The sequence below is a fragment of the Mustela nigripes genome, chromosome 6 (genome assembly GCF_022355385.1).
Source record: "Mustela nigripes isolate SB6536 chromosome 6, MUSNIG.SB6536, whole genome shotgun sequence".
NCBI classification, from domain to species: Eukaryota; Metazoa; Chordata; class Mammalia; order Carnivora; family Mustelidae; genus Mustela; species Mustela nigripes.
In genome coordinates, this window is record NC_081562.1 from 26,610,728 (window position 1) to 26,635,618 (window position 24,891).

The 24,891-nt window shown below is 46.5% G+C and overlaps 1 protein-coding gene and 1 long non-coding RNA gene across 5 annotated transcripts in view; both read right to left on the reverse strand.

The window, feature by feature from the left end:
• Positions 1-6,469: 6,469 nt before the first annotated feature.
• Positions 6,470-12,472, reverse strand: SOCS2 (suppressor of cytokine signaling 2). 4 transcript variants are annotated; one of them, XM_059402353.1, is made up of 3 exons: positions 12,339-12,472; positions 9,604-9,942; positions 6,470-7,959 (listed from the first exon to the last, which is right to left on the reverse strand). In XM_059402353.1, the coding sequence occupies exons 2-3, from the start codon at positions 9,740-9,742 to the stop codon at positions 7,502-7,504; spliced, it is 597 nt and encodes a 198-aa protein (XP_059258336.1). In that variant the 5' UTR covers positions 9,743-9,942; positions 12,339-12,472; the 3' UTR covers positions 6,470-7,501. The 4 variants fall into 4 exon arrangements, with proteins under 4 accessions (XP_059258336.1, XP_059258335.1, XP_059258337.1 ...); XM_059402352.1 differs by having other exon boundaries at positions 12,308-12,452; XM_059402354.1 differs by lacking the exon at positions 12,339-12,472 and adding an exon at positions 11,301-11,414.
• Positions 12,473-18,748: 6,276 nt separating this feature from the next.
• Positions 18,749-24,891, reverse strand: part of LOC132020514 (uncharacterized) — a 15,267-nt gene continuing 9,124 nt past the window's right edge. The window contains exons 2-3 of the long non-coding RNA XR_009405005.1: positions 24,320-24,390; positions 18,749-19,158 (exon numbers count right to left, since the gene is read on the reverse strand). This is a non-coding gene — a long non-coding RNA (uncharacterized LOC132020514). The remainder of the gene's footprint in view (positions 19,159-24,319; positions 24,391-24,891) is intronic.

Below are 24,891 nucleotides of genomic sequence, written 5' to 3' on the forward strand. Positions count from 1 at the left end.
CCTCTCCTCTCCATCTCTCCTCCTGGGTATCAGAGCTCAATCACGCAAGAACAGTTTTTTACTGTTTTGTATTCCTCATGAATAATAGAGCAGGCATGCAATAAATGTTGGAAGAATAAAGCGGAGAGGGAGGAAAGAGGGCTGAGAAGGGAGGGAGGGAAGAAAGAAGGAAGGAAATTCAATAACAAAATGAATGAATGAATGAAGCTAGAAGCAAAAAAGAGACCCTGATCTGTTAGAGCTAAAAGAGCTATTTTATACATTCGTCATAGGACTTTGAGAATGTCCTGTTCCTCCCTAGACCCTCGTAACTCTGCAAGATGGCGGCAGGCACTACTGTGTCGCTAGGAAAAGATACTGAATCAAGAGACTAGCCAATTTCCCAGGAAACAATGTAGTTCCATACAGGACTGGCAAACATATTCTTTTTAAAAGATTCCATTTATTTATTTGAAAAAGAGAAAGCGTGAGCATGATGTGGGAGAGGAGGCAAAGGGAGAAGCAGACTCCCCCACTGAGCAGGGAGTCCCACAGGGGACTTGATCCCAGGACCCTGAGATCATAACCTGAGCCAAAGGCAGATGCTTAATGGACTGAGCCACCCAGGTGCCCCACACATATTTTTTTTTTTTTAAGATTTTATTTATTTATTTGACAGAGAGAGATCACAAGTAGGCATAGAGGCAGGCAGAGAGAAAGAGAGAGAGGAGGAAGCAGGCTCCCTGCTGAGCAGAGAGCCCGATGCAGGACTCGATCCCAGGACTCTGAGATCATGACCTGAGCCGAAGGCAGCGGCTTAACCCACTGAGCCACCCAGGCGCCCTCCACACATATTTTTTTAAAACGCATTCCTCAATGTGTTCATTCCCGTTCTGCTCTAAACACTGGAACTTTTACAAAGGAGGATACAAACTGATCTTACTCTAGTGAGGTCTCAGTTATAGAGGACAGAGAATACCTCCATCAGTGATGTTGTTAAACCAATCATGGGGGAGGGGGAGCCCAATTTGTTGTGTCTGCCAATTTCTGCAGCGTAACCCACCGAGGCTGATTTCAATCTGCCGATGATTTACCTATAAGGGTAGAGCTCACAGAATCCCTAAGTACAGTGGACCAGCCCCCACTTCTCCATACAGGATGCATTCCCAGACCTCCTGTGGATGCCTGAAACATGGATAATGCTAAACCTATGCCAGGTTTTTTCCTACACATACATACCTACGATAAAGTTTGATGATAAGTCAGGCACAGTAAGAGATGAACAATAAAGATAACAGAGCCACAACAATATTCTGTAATAAAAGTTGATGTGAACACGGTCTCTCTCTCTCTCAAAATATCTCACTGTACTTACCCTTCTGGTGATGATGGGAGATGATAAAATGCTGACGTGAGCAGAAGAAGCAGAGCGAATGGCATGGGCATTGAGGTCATGTTAGGCTACCAGGGACCTTCTGACCCCATGTCAGAACGAGGCTCATCTGCCTTGGGGACCGCAAGGGGTCATGGGTAACAACCACAGCCCACAGCTAAGTGCCGGATAAGCAGGCATGCCTGGATTTAATGCCAGGCTCTGAGGAGCCCTGGGGCGGGCCACGGATTCTCCAGCCCCCTTGCCTTCCTCGTGCCTGCCATCTTTTTAGCCAGTCTAGCTCATTAACAGCCTCACAGCCTGATGGCTGAGGAGCATAATAGGAGAGATCAGAGAAGCAGCTAATTTTTCTGTCAGTGGTTCTAGCAAAGCAGATTGAACAGGGAGGAAGTAGACACTATTAGCTAGAACGTGTTTATGGGTTTCTATTATCCCCATTCTCTCTGCCCCATATTACTGCAAGTAAGTGAAAGCAGATGCCCTAATCAAATGTGTAAAACACAAACACGCTTTCTGACCAAATACCGACTCAAAGGCCACAACCTGGAAATAGAAAGAAGAAGACAGCTATTTCGGAAACCTCAGAAAGGTCAAATTCATCAAGATGGCACAGGGGATGTTAACATGGGACTTTCTCTGGGTAGAAACAACATGGAAAATATTTTTTTCTGAATGTTAAAGATCACAGCAGCCTTCTGGACCCAAATCTAAACGGGAAAAAGCGTACCAAACTAACAAGGGAAAAACCGTTTGGCAAAACATACATTTTTGTCTTAACGCAGTTGGAGACCGGGGAGACTTAGAAAAGTTTTACGAAGTTCTGGGATGAAGTCTCACCCTCTCTGCCACAGGAAAGGGGCTCCTTGGGTGGTATTTATGCTTCAACAGAAAGGGAAGGCGGCCTTGCACTCTGGATCGCCCTCACCTTCCCTGGGTTTCTAACAGAGGACATCCCACAGAATACTTCACAAAAATGTGCTCCTGATCTCTACAGCAAGGCAGTATTCCTCCAAGCGAGGGACGGAGTTCAGAGTTAAGAGTTGTCTATAAAAGCGGTTTTCTTTTTATGGCTCAGTGAATGTTTGTTGATGTGAACCCCATTCCCTGTGACCACACTTGAAGATCCAGTCTGATCCAAAGCTCCCGAAGGCGTAGGAAGGAATCTCTAGGTCTGCTCCAAGATTTCAGCTTCCTTACTATCGAGGCATTTGGGATTCCGGGGCTTTTGGTGTCCTAGGGTCACGGCAACTGGTACTCTAATTTAGAAGTAAAGTTAAGGAGCCTGGACTCAAGCCACATAGAAGAGACAGTAGAAGAAAATCAAAAGGTGAGAATATGAGGAAAAAATAGGCGGACGCAGGAGGAGAGAAACAAAATGATCACAGACTCATTCTTACAGAGGTGAGGAGGGAGGAAGGGGGGAGGGGGGAGGGCATTTCCCTTCCATTCAAACAAAGGGAAGTTTAACAGTGAAGAAGCAGCCCCACTACTGACATTAAAAACAAGCACACACACACACACACACAATGCCCATAACAAAAGTGTGGCATCTGGGGCTCCCTACTTGTTTCACAACCTGAAAGGAATCAGAGATTGGGAACCGATTTAATCTTCAGGTGTTCTCAAACACCGGATTACCCAACTCAGGGAGAATATAATTGCCCTCTTTCACCGGAGTAAATCAGGCCAGGCAGTACCGAGTCAGATGAGCTAAAAGACACATTTATGACACAAGGGGGAGAGAGTCAGGCAGGAATGCACTGTGCCATCATGCCCGAAAACGGGGGAAAAGAAGAAGGGGTTCCACCGGTGAGGACTGGGGGGGTCACTAGGCACCCACAGTTGCATGAGAATCCCCGGTGCAAAAGGCAGAAAGGAGATCACAACACAGGCATGGATGACAGGTTTTAGATTTTAAAACTGCAAACAGATTAGAAGCGTAGAGGGGTTAAAAATCAATGCCGCACTCTAATGTGGGTCGAGACATCATGAAACTCCGCAGAAGCTTTCCCCAGGGTTGGGATGGAAGGAGCCAAGAACTGGTATTATCTCACACAGCATTCCGAAGGCCTGTTCTAAATTTTCAGAGGAAGAAAAATGTGATGTTAAAAGCACTGGAGGGGGGCGCCTGGGTGGCTCAGTGGGTAAAGTGTCTGCTTTGGGCTCAGGCTGTGATCTAGGGGTCCTGGGATGGAGCCCTGCATCAGGGCTCCCTGCTCAGTGGGGAGTCTGCCTCTGCCTCCTCTCCCCTGCTCATGCTCTCTAATAAATAAACAAAATCTTAAATATATATATATTTTAAAAAGGCACCGTAGGGCTTGCAAGGTAGCAAAGAATACTGAGCATTCACGCACAGGGTAGAAAGATGCAGCTTTTACAAACACGTAAGCCGTAAGCTGAGGTTAGACTATCTGGGCTCCAACACCAGCCCCTGCCACTGAGTTGCTAAACTGTGTGTGGTATGTTTGTGTGTGTATACGTGTGTGCGCAGGTAGGGACAAATCTCCTGACCTCCCTGGGTCTGAAAAGCGTTCTTTGGGAAAACGTCAGAACTAAAATATAGGATCTGAAAAGTGATTTCAAGCTTTAAAATTCTAGGAAATAAAAAATTGGGCGAGGCGACAGGCCTCTTAGTAAATGAAAGGCCTGGAATGAATGACAACCTTTTTTTGCTTTGAAGCATTAGAACCCAGACCCGACCCTGACCACAGAGACAAGACAGGCCTCAGCCCAGCTGTTCGATGGAACCACAGTCACTCAACCCCCACCACCCTGTGCCTAAACCGACAACCGAGAAGGGCACGGCGCGGTCTCAGGACATTCCATCCCTTGGATTATTTGATGACGTCTCTGTCTCCTACCCTCCTACCAGGGTACAATTTTCTAAAAGCAGAAAAAAGTCCTTCCCAAGAAAATAAACACTCCAAACAACTGTCCCATTCTGTTACCTATTTGGATTACATAATTACTATGAAGTCAAGACTTTCTTACTGACATGCCAAAAAAGAACTCAGCTCAGAAGCTAAACTGCCTTTTCTTCACTGTCCAGAGCTCTAAAAAAAAAAACAAAAAAAAACCCCAAGTCCCTAAAAAGCAGACCCTGGACCCCACTACGATGGAAAAAAAACAAAAAACAAAAAAAACTCCACTACCTCATCAAATCCACTCAGAGTGGAAACTCACATCAAAATATTTTAAGTCCATGGAGTTTTAAGTCCATTTTATTAAGTCCTTTTATTTTAAGTCCATTTAAGCAAGTTCTGTCTACTCTATTCTTTTAACGGTAACAACCGTAGTACATACCCTAATCCCCCAAAGTGCCCTCCATAGGGAAAGAATACTGGCGACTTATCCTGGGTCTGTTGAGGATAATTTACCTAAGTGTACCTAACTTCTTGGTTTGACTATCTGTCGAATAGGCTAGCAACAATTGGTAACTGGCAGCGTTTTCCAGCAACAAAGTAAGACAGTTAACCCTCTCCTGACTTACCCCCACACCAGGAAGAAAACCCCACCAGGCCAAGTTGGTGGGAATCCTGCAGAGTACATTAATTAAGGTACCCATACTCTTCCTGGTTGAGGCAGCAGTAAAAAGGAACCGAGGGTTCCTTTTTATAGCCTGTTCTCCTGTTCTAACTTGTTCGTTTGGATCGATGTAGAAACAGCAGCAATTTGCTCTTCATAATTCCTCTCCAGGAATAAAAAGGGCTAGGATGTTCCTGGAATGCCTCCCCACTACAAATCAGAAGGTGTACCTCCTGTGATCACCGAACTTTGCTCATTCTGTCGGGGTGATTAGAGGAGATAATGCATGTGAAATGCTGACCGAGAACTTGACACACGAGAAGCTCAATACATAAACAATGTTCAATACATAAACGATGTTTGTAATTACAACAACAGCAACAACACAGTGAAACAACCCCCACACTCCCCTGTCCTAAAAAAGACTGTTTCCAGATGCTTATCAACTTACTTGGAATAGGGAAGGTTGAAACGTAAGATAATTGTTCCACAGCCCAGCCCAGAGATAGGGTTTGCTATCTTCTGGTTTGCTTATAACCATCAACTAGTAATGAGACCTACGAAGACCTTGCCATGGTCCTTGCCATGGTCCCGTGAGTACTCATACCCCACTAGTCCGTCCTACTCTCATCAGTGACAAGGATCAGAGAGTCTGAATCAATGAGAACAAAAATGCAAAAGACCTTAAAGAAATTCCAAAGGCTCTGGCACCAATCCTGTGGAGAGGTTTTGCCAGAAAAGTCAGACACCCCATACTGACAAAGAGGCAAATTAGGCACAGAATCTGAAGACCCTAATGAAAAGGTCCCCATCATCGACCAGACCCCAGAAAGAGCCCTCTTCTTTAAATTTTTGGCTACAAATAAGTTCTTCCAAAGGCACACCTAGCAACCTTTTGTGTTTGGCTCTGCTGTTTGGACATGCATAGTTTGCATGCATATGTTTTCCTTGAAGGCACAAAACCATTTTTCAAAAACTTCATGAAAATATTAATATTTTCATGATTTGGGGATAAGCAGATTTTATGATAATTTACACCCGAATTTTCTAATTCACTTTGGGGCACACACATGATCTGCAAACGTTCACTTTCCCAATGACACACCAGAGTATGTAACTACGCAGGGCATTTTTTTTTCAAACGTGGCAAAATGAATACTTTCTAGAAAGAGCTTCATCTGCAACAGTCATGAGACTGTGTGACAAAAAAAAAAATAGCCATAAAATTCTAACTTTTATTTTGTATTAGGCCTACTCAACCCATAAAATACTAGGATGTGTCACAATTTTTGTAGGTTTCTAAACCATGTATTTGGAAGCACCCGGGGCATTAGTGTGATCCCTATTCAATGTGTAAAAGACCAGGGCACTGGACAATTCTCGTACTTTCTAAACCGTCCTTTCCAAAATGCAAAATGCGGCCCGTAACTCTGGAGAAAGGTAAATCATGTTCTACACCTTGCTAAATATTTGGTTGATTTCACATGACCTAGGTTTTCTTGGCAACTGCCTATTACCATGAACGGTGTCCGTTCTCTACAATTCAAAGCAATAAGTGCAACTTGTAAAAGGCAAGGTTTTTCTTTTTATTTAATACACTCTAATCAAATAGTAACAGCAGTAAATAAACACTTTGAAAAAAACAGGCAGGTATCCCCCTATATCTGGAAGAGAATTAAGTCAAAATATTCTACATTGTAGAAGGGAGACAACCGCTGATGTCCATGGTTAGACAATTCAAGGACAACTGGAAAATTTCTACAGCCATTTCCAAAAAGTCAATGGCAACAGGTGGAGGACACAGCTACTTGAAAGGATCAAATGTCCGTATCTACATAGTTTTGTTTTCAGGGATTGAGTTGCACCTGTAGAGCACGACATTCTTGTCTTTAGCCTTAAAGGAAAAGATCAAGTCTTTTCCAAGTGCACCAGTTTGAAATAGTTCTGAGATAAGGCTCCCTTAAAACAGATTATACTACAGTACTCATTCACATGAGAGAGTTCATACATGTAGTAAGAAGTCAAATACAGGATTTCATGGTCATTTTTTTGGTTGATTCGGTTAATTGCATAAAATGAAGGATAAATACTCAACAAGCATATCTGTTTAACAAAACTCCTAGGTACATCAAGAATGCAAAAAGAGAAAACGGCCTAGCGGAGACTCTGACCACCGTGCATCTAAAATTGAAGCTAAGCCTGTGTCAGCTGGGGTTCCTTCCACTGCTTCCGTGCTCCTGCATCCCCTTCTCTCCTTGCTACTGGGGCGTGGAACTTTGACCTACTAGAGAGGAACCTCAGAAAGGTGAGGTTTTCTGAGAAAACGTTCCTTTCAGCCTTTACTCGGGACACTAGATTCTAATGGAAAAGGATTAACGGGTGGGTCTTGGTCAGCCTTTAGGAAGGTCAGCATCACTCCCGTGAAAATCTCTGGGGGAACTTTAAATACCTAGCTACCTCGGCACCCATGTAAATTAGATGGACTTCAGCTGTTTGGAGAATCCCAAGGAGTTATCCAGAGCACTCACTCAAGTTTTGGTTCTCTTTGACATAGCTGCATTCGGAGAGACTCTAGACGAGGCAAGGTTAGAAAGACAGAAACACTTACACCTGGAATTTATACTCTTCCAAGTAATCTTTTAGTCTCGTTGGTAAAGGCAGTCCCCAGATGGTACCGGTACATTTGTTAATGGTGAGTCTACAGAGATGTTGGAGCGGTCGCACGGCTGTGTAGAGAGGTTTGGTCAGGTAAAGGTGGACGGTGCCGTTCCGGGGGGCTTCCGGGCCCGTCCGCTTATCCTTGCACATCTGAACATAGTAGTCGATCAGATGAACCACACTGTCAAATTGTTTAAGCTTGGACTTGACACATATGATAGAGTCCAATCTGAATTTCCCATCTTGGTATTCAATTCGCAGATTAGTTGGTCCAGCTGATGTCTTAACAGATATTGTTAGTAGGTAGTCTGAATGCGAGCTATCTCTAATCAAGAAAGTTCCTTCGGGTGCCTCTTTTAATTTCTCTTTGGCTTCATTAACAGTCATACTTCCCCAGTACCAACCTGGGGTTTTTGTTCGAAAAGAAAAAGGAGAGAGGGTGAAATAGTTATTACAAGGAATTTTTTTAAAAATAGGGTCAATACTCGGCAACAGTTTCTCTAGCTCTAAGTAGAAATGGATGAGGGAAAGTTTCCCAGAGACTAACATTTGGGGGAGAAATTTAATGAGAAGGCGGGTCCATTTTACCTCATGAACCCACACTGAGAGTCCATTTTCGGTTTTAACAAGTTAGCTTTCTGTAGCTGTTCCTTACATTCTCTAAACATTTTTCTCCTCACGAAACAAAACATTTGCAATGATGACAAAGCAGGATGCTTCTAGCACTATCCAAGTGAAATCAAAGTAACTTCGAAATAAATCAGAAGTTAGAAATAAAAGTCATGCCCTTACAAAAGTGGAAGGCCCGATTCCAGTAATTCCGACAGGGTAAAAACTGAAAGAACTTTTTGGAAAGTTGGTGTCCACCGCCCCCTCTCCCCGTATCTGTTCTGGGCTGCATCTCCGTCCAAAGCCTCTGGAAAGCACGGCTATTTACGTCTTTTCAAAGTGCAGACCCCGTCCGACAGCTTCTGCTTGTTGCTTTGATTAAAACTGCCTTACCAGGCATTGAGAAATGAGGGAAACCCCAACTGATAATTAGTACTTCAAGTTTACAATCTGCAGCTCTTTCTCGGACTTTGCCCTGATCCAAATCACAACCGTCGGTCTCCCCAGCATTCTCGATTTGATCTGCCTGCGCCACCCCAGGGTCCACCCCGCTTTCAACAGGGACTTCGAGACACTCTGCATACGAATTCTGACAGTGTGCTCCCCACCGCCGCCCCCAGAAAACTGCTCAGATACTTGCAATCCCCCGGCCCCTCGCGGTGGGAAAGCCGGTGGTCGCACTCAAAGACCGGAACTGCAGGTGACTTTTCCCTATTCCCAGGGCCACCAAAACTTCAACTTTGCCCCAAACGGAAGCTCTGAGGATCCAGATTTTGAAAGCTTGCGTGGTTTCCCAGATTTTTTTTCTTTCAGACCCGAGCGAGCCCTTGAAACCAGCAACTGTTTGGGCGAGCGGCCGCTGAAGGCCGCGCTCTGCGCAGTGGCTCCGCCGGCCGCTTTCCTCCCAGTTCTACCGCAGCCGCCGGCACGGCAATCTGTCGGTCCTTGGAACTTGGCCGCCAAGATCCCGAGCAGCCGCGGCTGCTCGGCTCGGGAGCCGGATGCAGCTGGAGCGGCGGGCAGCGCAGCGCCCACTCGCCGCCCTTGCTCCCCGCGGAAAGGGAGGCGCCTGGCACTTTCTCCCGCCTGGGTTCAAGCCCGTGCACCGACCCCGGAGCGGTCGCGACAACAAAGGTTCCAGAGCCCTATGAGGCTATTTCCAAGAAGCCCTTCTCGAGGTCTGCCCTCCCCTAGGCCTCCGAGTCCCTCGAGAACCACTTTTCTTTCGCATTCCCCAGGACCCAGGGGCGTTGCGTGCATCCTCTCCGCGGATCCCCTGACCCGAAGCGGGAACGGGAACCGAGGAGCCCTAGTTCCATCCCATTCTTTGCCCCCATCGCGGCCCCGCTTCCAAGCCGCGCTTCCCGCCGGCAAAGCCTGCAACCGCGTCTTTGGGGAAGCACCCCTCTCACACGCGTGGAGGCTGATCAGCTCCCTACCTGTTTGACTGAGCTCCCGTAGGGCCTTCGCCAAACGCGCTGCTTCGGGGGACGGCTCCTCCGCGGATCCCGCGGTCCCCCACTGGCTCTGCGTCCCTTCCGCGCCATTCCCGGAGGGCTCGAGGCACCGCAGGGTCATGGGAGAGGGATCAGCGCGGCAAAGACAGGTGGCCACCCGTGATGGGGTCAGAGGGGGCAGGCGTCCTTCTTGGAAGTCAGTGTCTGCGGGGTATCCGAAATGGTGTAGGGGGAGAGGATGGGGTGCTTGGGGTTCTTCCTCCCCAGGTTCCAGTGGACGGATGGCAAAGTCCCCCGCAGGCGCGGTCACCCAGGGTTTGCCTGCAAAAAGAAAGTATGGGGTTGGGTCAGTCCAAATTGGACCCCTGCGGCTGGGGTGTGGGTGGGGAAATAAGAGACGTGGAAAATCCCGGGGACTCCTCCGCCTCTATGCTCCTGCACCATTTAACCCCAAGCATCCAGGGACTGCCCCGGCCCAGCTGTAGAGAAAGGACAGAGAGCAGGGATCCAAGACGCAGGAGTTGCGGAGGGAGGGAGGGTAGGGAGGGACAGGATGAGGGTGGGGAACAGGGTGTCTTCCAGCCCAGGGATACTGGCCGAAATCGCAGACCAGCAGAGCAGAGTCACCTGTGGGTAAGGTAGTAAATACGCCCTAGTCAAGGACAAGCAGAAAAACTGTAAAGGAAAAGAACAGGAGACATCCCCAAATTTGCACTCCTGTATCTCACACTCTGTACAGCCCAGGGGCTCCGGGACGAAGCACCCTGAGCCGCCAACCCTCGGCGCCAAGGTGCGGAAGCTGCCGCACCCCCGCCCGGAGGCTGCCTCGCTGCCCCTCCACCAGCTTACCAGCGCCCGCGTGGGGCGGAGGTGGGGGGCGCCGCCGCGCGCAGTGGCGGCCGCTCTCTGGGCCGGGAGGCGGCGGCTGCTATAGCTGCCGCCGCCGCGGGCGCTGTCGAGGAATCGACCCAAGCGCTCAGCCCTCGCGGGGGCTCGGAACAGAAACCCCGGCGGGGGCAGAACAGGCGGCAGGGAGCGCCGCTGGGCGTGTAAGACCACGATCGCCGAGCCCTTACCTCGGCCTCGGCCGCCGCCTCCACACCAGGCAGCCTCCCGAGCGGACATGGGGCGGGGGACCCGGGAGGGGCCCGGGAGAGGAGGGGTGTCTGCCCGAGTTTCCCCTGTTGACTTTTAATTTGGGAGCGAGATGCCTGGGGATGCGCTCTGCGGCAGCCAAGAGTTCTCTGCGCAGAGAGCAAACAAAAGCGCCTGGGTTCATCGCCTGGATCCCCCGAGCTCCGAAATCCCCCACCCTGGGCAGCTGCTGGCTTTCCCTCCGGCGGCGACCAAGGGGGTGGGAAGAAGAGAGGGAGGAGGAAGGAGCTAGGGCGGGAGGCAGGCGGGCGGGGAGGAGCGGCAGATCAGGTTATTAGGAGGATTATTAATTTGGATGGCAGTTTGGAGCAGGGGAGGAAACTCCGGAGACTTCCCGACGCCTAGAAGGAGCCTAAGAACGCAGGCAGTAGCGCCCGGCCGCGAGACAGAGCCGCGGCTCCGACTGCGTCCCCGGCGGTTTGCAACTGCGGAAGCCCAGGCCGCCCGGCGCTCGCGGCCGCGCCCCGGTGCCCTCCCCGGCGACCCTCCTTGGGGAAGAGCCTTCGGGCTCCCCGGACCAGTACCTGCCGCCAGCCCCTGGCCGAACTCCTCCAGCACCCCGGCTGCTGGCGCAGGGGATCCTGAGGCGGTGCGTGCGGGGCTCCGGGGCGCACTGTCCGCGGCCCGCGCAGCGCCGGTAGCGGCGGGCGCGGAGGCTCATGCTTCAGGGGAAACCCAAGGCCCGCGAGCCGCGGTGGAGGCGGCAAGACTTGGCAAGAGTTAAACGTCTGTCCTCGGAACGGGTGTGCGCGCGACTTCCCAGCCCCCGCGCGCCTCCCTTGCTCCCCTCCTCCCTGCGGGGTCCGCGCTCTTCTTGCGCCCCGCCCGGCGGCTGCGGAGGCCGCTTTCCAGGAACTTTCCAGGAATCCACCTCACGTGACCGCGGCCCCCGCTTCGGCTTTAAAGAGGCGCCGGCGCTAATGCGCAAGCTGCAGGGAAGGCGGGCTCAGAGCGGTCGGTGCGGGGCCAGGCGGCCTGGCCGCCTGGGAGTCCGTCCGCCTTCACTGCACAGCTTCCAGTGCTCGCAGGCGCACAGGAGGAGCGTCCCTGCCACCGCCGTCCCCACTTCGGCGTCCGGAGCCTGCACCCCTATCCCCCGCCGTGCCTGCTGTGCGCTGGGGTCTGAGGACCCAGACCTCCACCGCCCCCGCGGGGCTCTGCCTCTCCCACCCTCTCCGCGCCTTCTCGACGCGCCCCTCCCGGCTGCACATTTTGTGAGCGCGGGGTGGGTGGTCCCTGACAACGGCCCCTCTCGCTTTACAGCACAGTCGTGGAGTTGGAGAGGCCCCTTTCTAGGCGCTCGTGCTCGCGGGGGAGCGGCCCGGAGGCGGCACCCTTGCCCAGGTCCTAGAAGGCGGCGAGCGGGTGGAAAGCGGCGCCTCCTTAAGCAGCTCTAGCGGCTCTCAGTCTCCTCCCCCAGGCGCTGCCACTCGCCGGCTCCCGCACCAGCCCCGCCGGGCTCCTCCCCCTCCCCTGCTCCTGCTTCTCCGCGCCGCTCCAAGGTCTCCTTCCGGCTGGCCGCGCCGCTCACCTGCACTGGCTGCTGAGGGGGGCGCCCTTACCTGCGCGCCCCGGGGGTGCTGGGCGGCTCGCCTCGGTGCCTGCCGTCCCGAGACCTCTTGCCTCGGTGATTTCCCGCCGCCCTGGCGCCCAGGGGCTGGGAATTCGGAAAGAAGATCCCGTCACTTCCCTGCGCGGAGACCCTCACCTCCTCCCACCCGCTGGGAGGCCACCCGGCCTCAGTTGGAACTCCGCTCCTGGCCGGCATGCCCTTCTCAAAATGTGACCTACTTTAAATATGACCTACTTTTTGAAAACCATTAACACTCAAGGGAAAACCGGATCCAAATTTTCGATAACCATTTTTCTTTGAAATACTATTCTATTGCATCAGCGCTCAAAAGCTTGAAAGGTCAATGGCCACTTTGAGTTGTAGCTGGGGCTGTGGGGAAGTTGGGCGAGGAAGGGGGAGGAGCCGTTGGGGGAGGCGCGGCTCACAAACTGTGCCTGGTGCCCCCCCTGCTGGCCCTAGGAGGGAACGTAAACCAGCTTCCTGCCTTCCGGGGCCGGGAGTCAGGGAGAAATTTTCTCAACAATTTTCCAGCTTTTGAGTAAATAACTAAGCAAATGGTAGGCAGGTGAGCCAAGAACTGAGGGGGCATGTCTCAGCTAACGAAGGGCTTTGTCGACGATAGAATCATGTGCATGGAATCATGTTTTGTTTTTTTAGAGACTTCCACGTGGAGGGCAGAGCTAATTCAACCCTAGTTAAAACTCCCTATATAGTAGCTGAATGATTCTGCCCAAGTCATTTTAACTGTCTTTGGACCCTCGGCCTTTTCTATAAAAAATGAATCCAGTCCTGGCTCAGGGGTTGGGATGAATGAATGAACAAATCAGATTCCATGTAGAGTTTGTGTATAGACTGTGGCCCCCCGGAATCTTTAAGAACTACTAGTCATCTACTAGGGTTCACTGTATTCTAAATTATACCATATGGCTTCTATTCCTTTCTAGAGAATCCCACACGAAGGATGTACATTTTACAAAGATAAATTTCTACTTAATTGTCAGTTGAAATGAATCTGCCAGCAACCCTCCTTAATGGGCTTTCCTGTTGCCTCCTAACCTGCCTTATTCCCTCTTTTGCACACACTGTTCCCTCTTCCTGGCATGCCCTTCCCCAGATTGGGTGTGTGGCCAGCTCTCATCATTTAGGTCCCGGCTCAAAGTATACCTCCACAGACAGTCATCGTCCACAAAAATTACAGTGAGCACAATGCCAGGTATAGGGGCCCCAAACTGTGTAGCAAAGTAAGATTTTGACTTTTGTTTCTGAAATGTCTCCAGCCACGTCCAGCATTTTGTTGGCCTTTCTAATCCCCGATAAACACATAGGGAAGCCTCTTAGGAAAATATTTATGGGATCATGTTTAAGTGAGAAAAAGTAGAATATGAAATTGTATCTATGCTATGCTTACAACTTCCTACGATTATGTAGGCCTGTGGGCAAAAGCAGAAGGAAATGTGGAGAAATGAAAGCAGCTGTTTTTAGGGTGGCAGGATATGGGCGAACTTTTAAATTTGGATTTCCTAATGCTTTTCCGGTATTTTTTTTTTTTAAGATTTTATTTATTTGACAGCACAAGCAGGGGGAGCAGGAGAGAGAGAAATAGGCTCCCTGCTGAGCAGGGAGTCGGATGTGGGGCTCCATCTCAGGACTCGGGGATTATGACCTGAGCCAAAGGCAGAAGCCTCACCGACTGAGCCACCTAGATGCCCCCTTTTCCAGTATTTCTGATACAGTTATCATTTTCCAAAGCTACATATGGATCAGTGTCTTCAATGACTTGAAGGGAGCAGAGTATAGTTTGTAGAGCTTAGGACCCCAGTCCCGATGGCTCTCTCTCCTGAGCTCCCAGACCGGCCACTCAGCATTGCCTTCCAGGTATCTAATAGACATCCCCAGTCTAACGTGTCCCAAACTGAGACCTGATGATTTCTTAAAACAACCCTCCCCCCTTTAAGACAAAAACAAAAGCAATTCCTCCTTCATGTCCCCCCATCTCTGAGAAATGTCATTTTTAGACTTCAGTTGCTCTGGCTAAAAGCCTTCAAGTGATCCTTGACTGCTCTTTCCCCACAGCCCACATCCCACGTGTTGGCCAGTCCTTCAGCTCTGATGTCCCAATGAACCCAGAACTGAAGCCCTTGCCACATTTTCAGCATACACTGGCCCAAGCCTGGCTCACCAGTCTCAGCCCAGCTGGCGGCTACAGCCTCTTGCTGGTACCCTTGTCCCTCCCTTGTCAGTCTTCCTGACAGAGTAGTGAGAATCATCCTGTTTAAACCAAGCCATGGCACGTCCGTCCTCTGCTCCAATCCAAATGGCTACATCACCCCAGAGTGAATAACAAAATCCGAGGAGCCACTCACAACATCCTACAAGATCTGGTTCCATTTACCTCCCTGATCTCGTCCCCTCCTGCTCTGTTCCTTAATCGCTGCTTAAGACGCAGTGGACTCCTTGCCGTTCCCAAGACAGACTGCCCTTGCTCTTTCCTCGAAGCCTTCTGTGCTGCCTCCCTGACCCAGCACGCTCTTCCTTCAGACAGCCGCATGGTTTGCTCCCTCACTTCCTCAGACCTCTATTCAGGGCCACCTTAGTGAGACCTTGCCTGCCCACCCTATTCAGAATCGACCTGCTGCCTCCACACACCTTTCTCTCTCTTCGCTGTTCCAGTTTTCTCCTTAATGCTGATCACTATCTAACCTAGCTTATATCTTATTTACTGGTCTGGTTTCCTGTCTTTCTCCTGCACTAGAATGTGAGTTTCATGAGGACAAGTATTTAGATTTGCACTGTTCCCAGCTATGGCTCAGCACCTTGAACAGTCCCCAGCATGTGGTAACCATTCCATGTGGCCACTGGATGAGCCAGTGGCTGGGTGGACAGTGCTTTAGCAGGTGGCTTTCAAGCTGCACTGCCCAGGCATGGGTCCTCACTCTGCCACCACTTGCTACATGAGTGAACTTAGGCAAATCAGTCAGCATTTTATGGAGATAATACTGGCACTTATGGGGCACCTGGGTGGTTCAGTCATTAAGCATCTGCTTTCAGCTCAAGTCATGATCCCAGGGTCTGGGATCGAGTTGTCACCATCACATTGGGCTCCCTGCTCTGCGGGGGACCTGCTTCTCCTTCTCCCACTCCCCCGCTTGTGTTCCCTCTCTCGCTGTGTCTCTGTCAAAAAAAATAAAATCTTAAAAAAAATACTGGAACTTACCTTATAGGGCCGTGGTGACAATAGAATATGATCACTATACCTCGTTATCTGTAGCTCTGTAAATCTCTATCTCATCTCTGTTCTGTTCAGTGGGGCAGATGCCTGGCTGCAGTGGGGAACCATCATTCTACTTGAAGAGGGAAGGGAGGGTGATCTTCACAAAGCTGGAGAGTTCCTTCTGTTGTCCCCATTGGATAATTGCTGAGGCTCGAACATCTCGGCGTGCCAACCTCAGACTGGCTGTCCTTGGTGTGCAATGCAGATGTTCTGGTACAGGAGTTGGCAAACGCTCTACACTGAGCTTTTGCTGAGCTGCAGAGAGTTTTTTTAGTTCTTGTCTTAGGAGTGGGGGAGCTACAGGATGATCACTGCCACCATCTCTTCCTTTTAAACTTGGCCAGGTCGCCGTCACCACCACAACCACCACCACACATCCCCCACCCTCACGAACCCCTGCAGTTCTGGAACCCACGCCTCTAGAGAGCAGAGGACACAGGTTAGCCAACAGAAGTAACTAATTCCCCTGGACATGGGGTTTCTTGCCAGAATCACAGCCTAAGCAGGTTATTTTCTTAGGATTTGATATAAGTGCTGCAAGAGGAATGATCCCTCCCTTCTGAGATGATGGGGAGTAATGACCATGGAAGCCAACTTTTCTGCCGCATGGAAGCCCATCAAAGAATGGAAGCAGCAGAGAGGAAAGCAGGGCTCAGGTTTGAGGGAGAGGAAGCGATTCCTGAGTACTTGACTCCAATATGCCTGGGGCAGCCCCACCCTTGGCCTTCTCAGATACCGAAGCTAATGAGTTAATTTTGCCCTACCTTGTGTGATTTGGGTTGCTATAACTTGTAATCAAAGATGCTCTTGTGGGGTGTGGTGAGTTGGATGGGGAGGAATCCATGGTAGGGAATGGGAAGAGAATTGAGAAGGAGAGCCGTCATCTATGTGATGAACATCTCTTACTTCTCTTCTGGTGCTTCTCAGTACCAATTCCCTTTTACAATGTCCTGCTTGCTCGAGCCCCATAACGGGAGGACATTTCCTGGTGTCCTGGCTGGCTTCAGTGTTCTGGGTCAGGGACTTCAAGAGGGAAAAGCCAGGAAGATGGCTTTCCCCTAGACTTCTAGGACCCAGGAGCTTGGGAGATGGCCATGCCCTTCATCTTTCTATGCACAGAAGTTGAGGGGAATCATATTCTAGGATAATAGCTTTAAGCATAAGGTCAGAGATATCTCAGAAATTCGAGTAAAGTCTATGGACAAGAATGGGTCATATTTGATCCTTCAGACTGTTAGGATTGGTAAGCCAAGATTCTTTTTTTAAATGAATCAAATTAAAATTCTGGAGATTTCACCCCCAAAGTGATCCAGATTTGAGGGAAATCCATTCCCTCAAGGCGGTGATCAGCAGAAGCGGGGTTGTGGCTGCCCCTATTAAAGGCTCATTCACCATAGCCTTCCTGTTTACCACAGTCCTCACCATCCCTTGTTGGCTTCCCAACACTAAACATTATTTGTCATCTGTCATCACCTTTGCACTGCTGTCTCTCTTATGGTGAAGAACTACTTCTTGAGACCCAAGTCTCTACCCAAAGCAGGGAAATAAAAGATCCAAAAGACTGGATATTTCAAGACCAATCAGAGAGACCTTATTTCTCCAAGAAAGTGAAATACATTCTGGTGTGTCTAATAAGCCAAGGGTGGCCATGTTGTCATACCTGACCCATTTCATTCTTTTGCATGCCTATTTGCATACAGGCTCCACCCAAGACTCTCTCTGCAGAAAAAGGTTCTGGAAGCACAGATTCAGGTGATCAATGGACAATCTGAAGGCTGACTGTGAATCCTGAGGGTCCTCTTGACCTCAGGTGAGAACCCTATCCTAAGGGTGATGGCTGCCATGGATATCCTGCTCCAGAGAGAAAGTCTGCCTTCCTCATGGTAGGGATTCTCTTTATTGCAACTGGTCTATATAGTCAGAAGATCATCTATTATGGGACACCTGGGTGGCTCAGTCGGTTAAGCATCTGCCTTCAGCTCGGGTCATGGTCTTGGGGTCCTGGGATCGAGTTCCACGTTGGGGGTGGGGGGGGGGTCCCTGCTCAGCAGGGAGCCTGCTTCTTCCTCTCCCTCTGCTGCTCCACCAGCTGGTGTGCTCACTCTCTCTCTTTCTAACAAATAAATAAAATCTTAAAAAAAAATCATCAATTATAAGATGGGTTCCAGAAAGGACATTATTTCAGTAGTGCAGAATAATTTTCTTCATCTACTTTCTTCTCCCTCACAATGCTCTAATCCTCTGACTTCTTCGTTTCTCAAACACACCAAGCCTAAGCCAGGGCCTTTGTACTTGTTCTCTCTGAAATGTTCTTTCCCCGAAATTCACATGGAATCGCTCCCTCACTTTGTTCAGGTCTTACACAGAGACGCCTCCCCTTTCTTATCAGTGACCATTTCTTTCTCCTGCTTTGTTTTTCATTTCAGCACCTACTACTACCGGACATGATAATGGTTTTTATTTGTCATTTGTTTCATGTCTCTCTCCCCTTGGAATATAAGCAGGGACTTTGTCTATAAAATCACTACTGGGGACGCCTGGGTGGCTCAGTTGGTTGGACGACTGCCTTCGGCTCAGGTCATGATCCTGGAGTCCCGGGATCGAGTCCCGCATCGGACTCCCAGCTCCATGGGGAGTCTGCTTCTCTCTCTGACCTTCTCCTCGTTCATGCTCTCTCTCACTGTCTCTCTCTCAAGTAAATAAATAAAAAAAATAAAAATAATAAATAAATAAATAAATATATATATAAAATCACTACTGTGTTCCCAGTGCCTAAAGAACCTTCTGGCCCCTAGTAGTATAAAATTATTGAATGAATGAATGAATTGAATGCATCTACAAGTAAGGAAACTGAAATGCTTCTACTCCCTTCTTTCTGGCCTGGGTGCCTGGAATCCTCATCTTCCCCACCTAGATGTGCTTCTCACCCTAAACTGTGGTTTTGCCTTTTGCCTCTGGTCTGCTACCAAGGGGAACTTAGCTGTTTTAGAACTTCTCCTTAATCTCCTGGAGTCTGAAGTCACAACTATTGTACTCAGTAGACAGCACGTGAGGGACTCACCCACTAATGAAACATTCATGAGGACTTAAATGTTCCAGGCCTTGGGACTAATATAATTCAGCCCACTCTCAAGAGTGTCTCCATTTAGTGAGAGAGACGCTGCTGATCATTCATTCTAACAAAGGGTTAAAAGTCATGGAGAAAAGCACACACTGGTTTTGCAAACAGCTGGGAAGGAAGCACCACTCCAAACCGCCTTGGAAAGTCCAGAAAGGCATCACAGGAGAGGGGATCTGGATCAAGTCCCTTAACTTCTCTGGATTCTTGTTTTCCCAGGATGTGGATTCCATGACCATTAGGTTTCCTTCTCATTCAAATCACCCTCCAAGCCCTGTTCCATGACCTCCCGAAGAGCAACTGTCAGGTGTCATTAGACCCAAGCCTGGGCGGCTTAGGTATGTTTGATTTTCCAGAGAAGTTCACAAAGGTCAGGGCCTGGAATGATGATGTGGTAAGTGGAGCAGTCCGAAGAAATACCTGTTAGTAAATAACAAACACAGCTTCTGGCTTAGTCATGGAATTCTGAGAAGCACCAGCCCCCAGTGAACCAGTCCAGGGATTGGCAGTCACGGATGAGACTAACTTTAACCTAAGGCCTGTGGCTCCCGGTGGTGGTGACTATTTGTGTTATTCCGGGTTGCCACAGGACAACCTCCATATAGGTTCCACATTGAAAGGCCAGGGTGCTCACCTAGCACATTCAAATCACAACGGTCATGCCCCAGATAATGGAAACCAATGTAAAATCTTCGATTCCCCTGTATATGATGGCTTAAATCTCTCTTCACCAATATATTATAGCCTATACCCGATTTTATTCTTAAAACACTTAGTGGTTAAAAAAAAAAATGCCAGTGTGCATGTGAATAAATAAAGCCACAGTAGATTAAATAGGTTGTTCTGTACTTATAAACAAACCGTCCTTAGGAAAACAGTATAGGGTTTAATATGAACAAAGAAAACACTTTAAATGGAAAAGGAGCTTGGAGGGTAAGTTACTTTTTAAATAGGTCCTTCAAATCATTTAAAGTGCTATTCCATCAAATGTGTCTGTAATATTTTCAAAGGTTATTTACAGTATTTGAACAAAAGCAAGTTATAAAGAGTCAAGGGGGAAGGTTAGTTTCCTTTGTTTTGGAAAATATAAATATATAAAGCTATCAGAATATATAAAGAAGATAATATATGAATAACCCATTTGGATATATTCCAGGAAGGTCAGGTTTGTAACAATGAAGAAATTGTTACACTTTAGTATGTGCCAATAACTCTAAAATAAACACAAAAATGAAGTCTTATTTCTTATAAAATTAATTTTTTTTTTTTTTTAAATAACTCTGGAAACATCGTGCTGGAAAGTCCTGTCATTTTCCCTTTGGCTTTTCCAGTGTTGCTGAGAAGGCTTTTATTTCAAAATCTCCTTTTTTCTTCCCTCCCTTTTTTTTTTTTTTTTAAAAAGATTTTATTTATTTATTTGACAGAGAGAAATCACAAGTAGATGGAGAGGCAGGCAGAGAGAGAGAGAGAGGGAAGCAGGCTCCCTGCTGAGCAGAGAGCCCGATGCGGGCCTCGATCCCAGGACCCTGAGATCATGACCTGAGCCGAAGGCAGCGGCTTCACCCACTGAGCCACCCAGGCGCCCCCCTCCCATTTTTTAAAAATTTATTTAACACAGAGAGAGATCACAAGTAGGCAGAGAGGCAGGCGGGGGCAGGCGGGGAGGTGGGGACAGGTGGGGTGGGGTGGGGGAAGAGGCTCCCTGCTGAGCAGAGAGCCCAACGTGGGACTTGATCCTGGGACCCTGAGACCATGACCTGAGTTGAAGGCAGAGGCTTAACCCACTGAGCCACCCAGGTGCCCCTTCCCTCCCATTTTTAAAACCAATACTTAAAAGAGGCAAATTTGTCTCACAATGTCATCAGATAAATCCTTGTCTTTTATGACATAGTCTTAGTAGCCCAAAGTCTACCATGCTTTCTGTTGTGCCACTAGCACCTAGTTTCCCCTGCCCCACACTCATTATCAAGCAGATTAGTTCTATTGTAGTCTGTTGATTCTGGTCATTTAATAGGCACAAATAAAGATGGGATAATGATGATGATATAATAAATAAAGATGGTGTGAATAAATAAATATCACTGATAACAGCTGGGAAATCAGAAGACAGTTATGACAATGTCTCACACAAAGATAGTTGCTACAACAGAATAAAACATTAAATCCTGCTTAAAAAATGCATCATTTGTATAGTCCTATCTCTATTTAAGAAATTGATTACAGATTCAGAAAGCTTCACTGGTAAGTTTTACCAAATGCTAAGAGATAATACCTATTCTTCAAAAAATTTTCTTAATAAGTAAACATGGGCATTTCACAATTCCTTCTAGGAAGCCAGCATCTTTCTAGATATCAAAGAGAGATAAGATGGCAAAGAAAACTATAGACTAATATCTCTCAAAAGCACAATCATAAAATATTAGCAAATTGAATCAGAATATATAAAGAAGATAATATATGAATGACCCATTTGGATATATTCCAGGAAGTTCAGGCTGGTTCAACACTCAAAATCAGCCAGTAATTCACAAACACAACAGACTAACATAGTAAAATCATATAGTTATTTTAATATATGAAAAAAAGCATTTATAAAAGTCAACATACATCCATCACAAAAAAAAAAATTCAGCAAACTTAGAAGGAAACTTCCTCAATCTGACAAACTTTATCTACAAAAGAAAAACCCAGCTAACACCACTCATAATGGTAATAGATTAAATGCTTTCCCCCTAAGATTGGGAACAATACGAGAATGTCCATTCTTACAACTTCTTTTCACTATTGTGATGGAGATGCTGGCCTGTGCATTAGGACAAGAAAATAAATAAAAGTATATAGATTGTAAAGGAAGAAGTAAAAATGTCTTCAGTTACAAACAGCATAATCATCTACATAGAAAATTCTAAGGGATCAAAAGTACAAATTGTTACTACAATAAATATGTGAGTTTAGCTAGGTTTCAGGATACAAGGTCAGTACAAAAAATAAATCATTTTTCTATGCATTAGCAACAAACTATTGGAAATAGAAAATGTTAAAAAGGTTTTTAAAAATGGTTTAAAAGCATGGAATAGTTAGAGATAAATGTAATCAAATATGTGCAAGAGTGGTACATGAAAAAGAAAAAAACTTTTTTTTTAAGATTTTATTTATTTATTTGTCAGAGAGAGAGAGAGAACAAGAGAGCGAGCACAAGCAGGGAGAACAGCAGGCAGAGGAAGAAGCAGGTTCCCTGCCGAGCAAGGAGCCCAGTGTAGGACTGGATCCTGAGACCCTGAGATCATGGCCTGAGACGAAGGTGGATGCTTAATGACTGAGCCACCCAGGCATCCCAAAAAAGAAAATTTTTAATGCTGAAAAAAGTTAAGGAAAACTAAGTGAATGAAAAAAGAGGCCATGCTCATGGATGGGAAGGGTTGATACTGTGAAGCTGTCATTCTCCCTAAATTAATCTATAGCTACAACACAATCCTAAACAAAACCTCAACAACCTTTTCGGTTGTGTTGTAGAAATCAACAAACTGATTCTATAGGAAATGCAAAGGACCTAGAAATCATTTTTGAGAAAGAATAACAAAGGTAGAAGATTCACTCTGATTTGATGATTTCATTTTCTTTTCTTTTCTTTTCTTTTTTTTAAGATTTCATTTATTTGTTTGAGAAAGAGAGAGAGAACGCACAAGCAGGGGGAGCAGCAGAGGGACACTCAGAAGCAGGCTCTCTGCTGAGCACAGAGCTCAATGCGAGGCTTAATCCTGGGCCCCGGGATCATGACTTGAGCTCAAGGCAGAGACTTAATTGACTGAGCCACCCGGGAGCCCCTTGAAGATTTATTCTAAAGCTATAGTAATCAAGACAGAGTAGTACCGACCTAAAGATGGTGATACAGATCAGGGAAACAGACTAGAGTCCAGAAATAGATCCACCAAAATATAGTCAACAGATTTTGAACAAGTAATTTGATGAAGAAAGGATCATTTTTCAATGGTGCAGGAACAATTGGGACATCCGTACACCAGAAAAATGAACCCTGGCCCTTACTTCAAACCATACACACACCTTAATTTTAAATGGATCATAGACCTAAATGAAAGAGACAAAATTATAAAGCTTCTGAGAAAATACTGGAGAAACTCTTGTTACCTTGGGTCAGGCAAAGTTTTCTTAGATAGGACACAAATATCACAAAAGGTAAAAAAAAAAAAAAGAAAGAAAGAAAATTGATACATTAGGACTTCATCAAAGTGAAAAATTTCTGCTCTTCAAAAGATAATGTGAGTATTTCTCAATAAAGCTGCTTTAAAAAGACAATGTTAAGAAAATTTTTAGGGATGCCTGGGTGGCTCAGTCAGTTATGCATTTGCCTTCCACTCAGGGATTTGGGGACAGGGCCCCACATCTGGCTCCCTGCTCAGTGGGGGCATCTGCTTCCCCTGCATGGGCTCATGCACTCTCTCGCTCACTTTCTCTCTCTTTCAAATAAATAAATAAGACATTTTAAAAAAGGAAAAGGAAAAATTTTTTAAACCACAGACTAGGGAAACTATTAGAAAATTCTGTATCTGATAGTAGACATTCTAGATACAAGAATACTCATAAAGAACCTTTACAACTCAAGAAGAAAATATAAAAATCCAACTAAAATATGATCAAACTATTTAAATAGACACTTTCATCACAGAATATATATATATATAAACAACAAATTAGTTATTAAAAGATGCTAATTTGAATTTAGAGAAATCTAAATTAAAACATGATAAAATGCCATTGTGCACCCACTAGAACGTCTAAAATTTAAAAGATTGACATTACCAAACACTGGCCGGCATACGAAGCAACTCAGACTCTCAGATTGCTGGTGAGAAGGGGAAATGGCAAAACCACTTGAAAATAGCTTAGTGGTTTCTTATAAAATCAAACATACACTGCTTCTGTTTAACAACAATATTACCCCCAGGTATTTATGCAAGAGAAATGATTTCATATTTCCACACAAAGGCCCGTACATGAATGTTCATAACAATCTTAGTCATAATAGCTATAGACTGGAAACAACCCAAATGCTCAGCAACAGGTAAATAAGTTAAAAAATTGTACTACATCCAGACCGTAAAATAATATTCAGCAATTTAAAAAAATTTTGAAAAAAGAGCAAACTACCAACACATGCAACAATTTGAATTAGTCTCAAGAGCGGTATGTTAAGTATGAGAAGCCAGGCACAAAAGGCTAGATATTATAAGATTCCATTTACATGACTTTTTGGAAAACAGATTAGATGTTGCCAGGAAATGGTAATGGATGAGGAGACTGACCACAAAGAGCATGGGGAGACTTTTGAATTTGGTAGAAAGATTTTACATCTTGAACAAGGCAGCAATTACATGACTGTATACAACTGACAAAATTTATTGAACAACACACTCTAAAGGTGTAAATTTTATTTTATGTAAATTATTCCCTAATAACCCTGACTCTTAAAAAGGTAAAACTGAAGAATAACTAACTTGGAGAGGAACAAAAAGGGAGGAAATGCTGAAATTTGGACATTATTCAGTCTAAGAAGTCAATGTACCTGGAAGATTCCATCATTGAATAACCTTCCTTTCCTCGAACCCACATTCTGGAACCGGTACAGTGCTCACCCTAGAAAGACAAATAAGAAAGGTTAAGAGTGATTTTTTTTTAATCCCTACTACTTAAAGGTCTTAACACATATCCTCAACCCCCACTTTAATTCAAGTGATTCAAGAAAGAGAATAGTTCAGGATCAGTGAAATTACAGATAAGAAAAGATACTGATTTACCTTTAGTACAAAAACAGATTAAAAATAGCACTCTTGGGTGCCTGGGTGGCTCAGGGGTTAAAGCCTCTGTCTTTGGCTCAAGTCATGATCCCAGGGTCCTGGGATGGAGCCCCTGCATTGGGTTCTCTGCTCAGCAGGAAGCCTGCCTCCCCCTCCTCTCTCTGCCTGCCTCTCTGCCTACTTGTGATCTCTGTGTGTTAAATAAATAAATAAAATAGCACTTTTTAAAAAATAGCACTCTTAATAGATCTTGATTGCTATAACCACAAAAAAATAGCACTCTTAATAGATCTTTTTTAAAAAATAGCACTCTTAATAGATCTTGATTGCTATAACCACA